General features: G+C 45.1%; 1 protein-coding gene across 1 annotated transcript in view; it reads right to left on the bottom strand.

Moving 5' to 3' along the window:
* The window catches only part of LOC107300809 (inositol polyphosphate 1-phosphatase-like), a 9,215-nt gene extending 8,661 nt beyond the window's left edge, over window positions 1-554 (bottom strand). Inside the window, exon 1 of the mRNA XM_015830099.2 lies at window positions 351-554. Coding sequence (XP_015685585.2) covers window positions 351-554 — 204 coding nt within the window. The remainder of the gene's footprint in view (window positions 1-350) is intronic.
* Between the last annotated feature and the right edge of the window lie 3,040 nt (window positions 555-3,594).

The following is a 3,594-nucleotide window of genomic DNA, read 5'->3' as shown; positions in this document are numbered from 1 at the left end:
TTTCAGCAGGCAGGACTGGCCTAGGGGGTATTTTAATTGGTTTTAACAAAATTTTAATAGAGCGGCCAATTCAAATATTTATTCTTAATTATTTTAGATTTGTATTTGGTATTTATGTGGGATTGTTTTAAACTGGCTGTAAGCCGCCCTGAGTCCTCCGGGAGAAGGGCGGGGTATAAATGAAATAAATGAAATGAAATGAAATGAAAGAATTTAGAGTAAATAGAAAAGCCCTTTTGAGTGACATTGGAGAGGAAAAGAGCTTAAATCCTCTACGATCCGGCCCAATCTTCTACACAACACCTTATTACGCTTCTCACTACATAGAGAACCCTTTCCCAAGCAGCTACCTCTTTTCCCACATCATGTTTGATGACTTCTTGGATTAGCACATCTGCCAATGTCTTGAAGTCCTGCAAGAACTTCTTATTCTTGTCCGCACCTCTCTTCTCCTCAATGAGCAGGCTGAAGAGGGCCTCCTCTTGGCGACATAGCTGGGCAATGCGGGCAGCTTTCTCTGAGGCAGCCAAAAGGCTCCTCAGAAGAGCTGACATGCTCTAGACAGATAAAAGAGAAAAGGTTTTGTGAGAAAATGCACAAAAAATATTCACAGACAAAACCCTACATTAGCTGAGGAACACTATTGAGGAGGGGGGAAGGGGCAGTGATACCAAGAGCTTGTGTGCGATAATGCTGGGATTGCAACAGGAAATTGCATATGAACTGTCAGGCGTTTCTTGTCACTATTTTAAAATTAATAAAAGAACAAATTGCATTTGTAAGCTGCTCAGAGTTATCTGGTGTAAGATGGGTGGCCAATAAATTTTACAAAGAAACAAAATATTTTAACTAGAATGAAGGGACTTAACAGATGACAGCTTCCAGCCCTGATCTTTTCCCCTTATCCCCCACCCCACCCCCCAAAAAAACCTGAGCAGGGTCAAACCTTATTAGAACTCGGATTGAAAACTACCAGGATATATTGGGAAACTGGACAATCATCCTTGAAAAAGGTAGTGGTTGATCAATTTTGTACTGCTGCCAAAAACTTGAATGTTACCAGCATCAGGATGTGGGAGTTTTTATTAATCAAACAGAAAAATCTTCTTTGAAAGTGAAATGTTGACAATTTCATTTATTGTTGGGAATATATGAGGCAATACATTTATGTATTGATTTTTTCTTTATTAACTGAATGCAAAAGAAGAAAAAATACAGCAGTTTTAGGGAGGGGGAGTTCCAAATGAAAATAAAGGAACAATAATAGATTCATATTGAAGAACTCAGCTTCCTAGTTTAATGGGGTAGGGAGTAAGATTTGCTGAGTATAGTAAAGTGATTTACTTTTTATTTACTGTATTTTTTTCTAGGTTTGTAAATATATAATAGCAAAAAGAATCTACCTATTACAAAGAGGAGGACAAGAAATCTATTGTTAATCTCTGAGTGATTTGCCCTCAGCTGATAAGATTTTCCAAGCTCTGTTTAATAACTGCAATTATATTCTCCTGTTTTCATCTTACAGCATACAGCTGAGATGAAGAAAGATTGGAATAACTGCGAACTGATTTTTTTGCTGAGAATTCCATTTTCTTCTGCTACTCAGAACTAACTCTTGGATTCAAAATACTTCAAAACTCATGGCTTTTCTGCTTGACTCAGTGGGTTCCAAAACTCTTAATTTCAAATGAAAGGAAGGGCAAGAGAAAGGAATGTCCTACCAAACTGCTTTCCCTGGCTATTGTACCCTGGATCATCCACTTCAGATTGTACAGACTTTTTTTACCTGCTACTGTACTCAAGATACCGTAGCTCTATAGCCCATCCCTTTAGTCCTGCTGGCTAGAGATTATAGGCCTTGAGGCCCAACAGGTCTGAGGCCACCAAATTGGGAAGGGCTAGTATTATGGCCTAATTTTATGCCCTCGTTTTTGATATTTATATTTATCTCCCCTCTCCTTTTACCCCTAAGCAGCTCAAGGCTGTCTTTACCCCAGTAACCATGTAAAGAAAGAAAGGCCAATGGATAGTAAACAGCTGAAGGCCACTTAGCATGGCTGAGAGTGAAGTTCTGAATAGTCTATTTCTACCTATCTCAGTCTCTAGCCAGCGCACAACCACAGAGTCCCATAAGTCAACTTTTAACAACTTGGCGTGGGCAAACTATATGTTCATTAATCCCTTAACTAAGACTACAACCTAGGCGCAGGGCCACCACATTTTGGCACCAGAGGAAAGGACCGCAGACCCATTCTCATCCCCTCCCTTGGGCCAAAGCTGGCAGGGATCTGCGTCGTGGCTAGGTCCGAGCAAAAAACGATCCACGCAGTAGTGATGCTCCACCGCAGCAGGGAGCGGGGCCTGACTGCGGGAGAAGATCGGCGTCTGAAGAGCCACACGGCCTCCTAAAGAATCTGAGCAGCGGCCTACCTGTGCTCTTCGCGTGGATTCAGACGAGCAGCAGCAGGAGGAGGAAACTACCTGAGATGGCGGGGTGCTCGCCTCCCGGGGTGCCAGAAAGGCATGGAAGAGGCTCCTTTTCACGCGTCACCCTCCCTGCCTAAATCCTCCCATCCCCGCCCCAGTGCAGCGCCCCACCATCTCTGCGTCTCGAGCAGAGAGCACGCGCAACCCACTCCACTCCGCGGCTTCGGTGGGGCTAGGAGAGCTTTCCCTCCCCGGCACCGGACGCGGAAAAGCCAGGCCACAATAACGCCATCACTGCCGGTGGCAGAAATTTTACAGCGCGTTGTTCTGCCCCGTTCGGCCGCCTCCGAGCTGGGCGGGGAAGCGATCGGCCACCCAAGCCAGCCCCTTCACTCACGGTCTTTTATAAACTCCGATCAGTTGGGGGGTCAATCCAAGAGTTGGGGAGAACCAAACAACACGCTCTTTCCTTGCTTCCTTGCCGGACCGTCTTCTGGCTGGGGTTGGAGCTGGATGTTGTTTTAGCCACGTCCGTTCCGGAGCAAAAGCCGATTTAGGAGACTTTGGATGGTACAGGAAACTCATTGATTGGGATGTCAAACTGCCGGCCCGCAGACCGGTTACATCATACGGAGGCCGCGCCCACCCCAGCTCCGGCAATGCAAAAAAAAAAAGTCGCGATACGGGACGTGTCGCGACAAGTTTGACACCCGTGGTAAGCGTTGAGAGGAGGTAGACCCTCTTCTAATCTATCCGATTTTGAAAGCTATAGTTCTTGTGCTCGTGGACGGGGAAACCGGCGGCACTCCGTATTTGTGTTTGTATTTCCTTATTCAGTTCTATTTGCGACTCAGTTTTCATCGAAATATCTCAGGGCGGAACCATTCCCCCCTGCCCCGCGAAATGAAGGTAGAGGCTTACAGTACGCCAATCTGTGCATCTATGTTCAGCCACTGCTCTCATCCTCAGACCCAGCAGCCACTGCCTCCCCTCACCCCAACATAATAATTAGGGCTAAAGACACAAGCTTTCATGAACTGCAGCTCATTTCATCAGACCCGTACTGTAATCTGCATCTATATAATAACATCTGATGAATTAAGGTGCAGGAAAAAAATGTGATGTAATCCAATTTGTTAATGTGCTACCAGTCTGTTTCTGATGTTT

The sequence above is a fragment of the Protobothrops mucrosquamatus genome, unplaced genomic scaffold, assembly GCF_001527695.2.
Source record: "Protobothrops mucrosquamatus isolate PMUCROS unplaced genomic scaffold, P.Mucros_1.0 scaffold8532, whole genome shotgun sequence".
Classification (NCBI taxonomy): domain Eukaryota; kingdom Metazoa; phylum Chordata; class Lepidosauria; order Squamata; family Viperidae; genus Protobothrops; species Protobothrops mucrosquamatus.
Note: the sequence above shows the minus strand (reverse complement) of the source record. Positions and strands in the feature narration are given on the sequence as shown.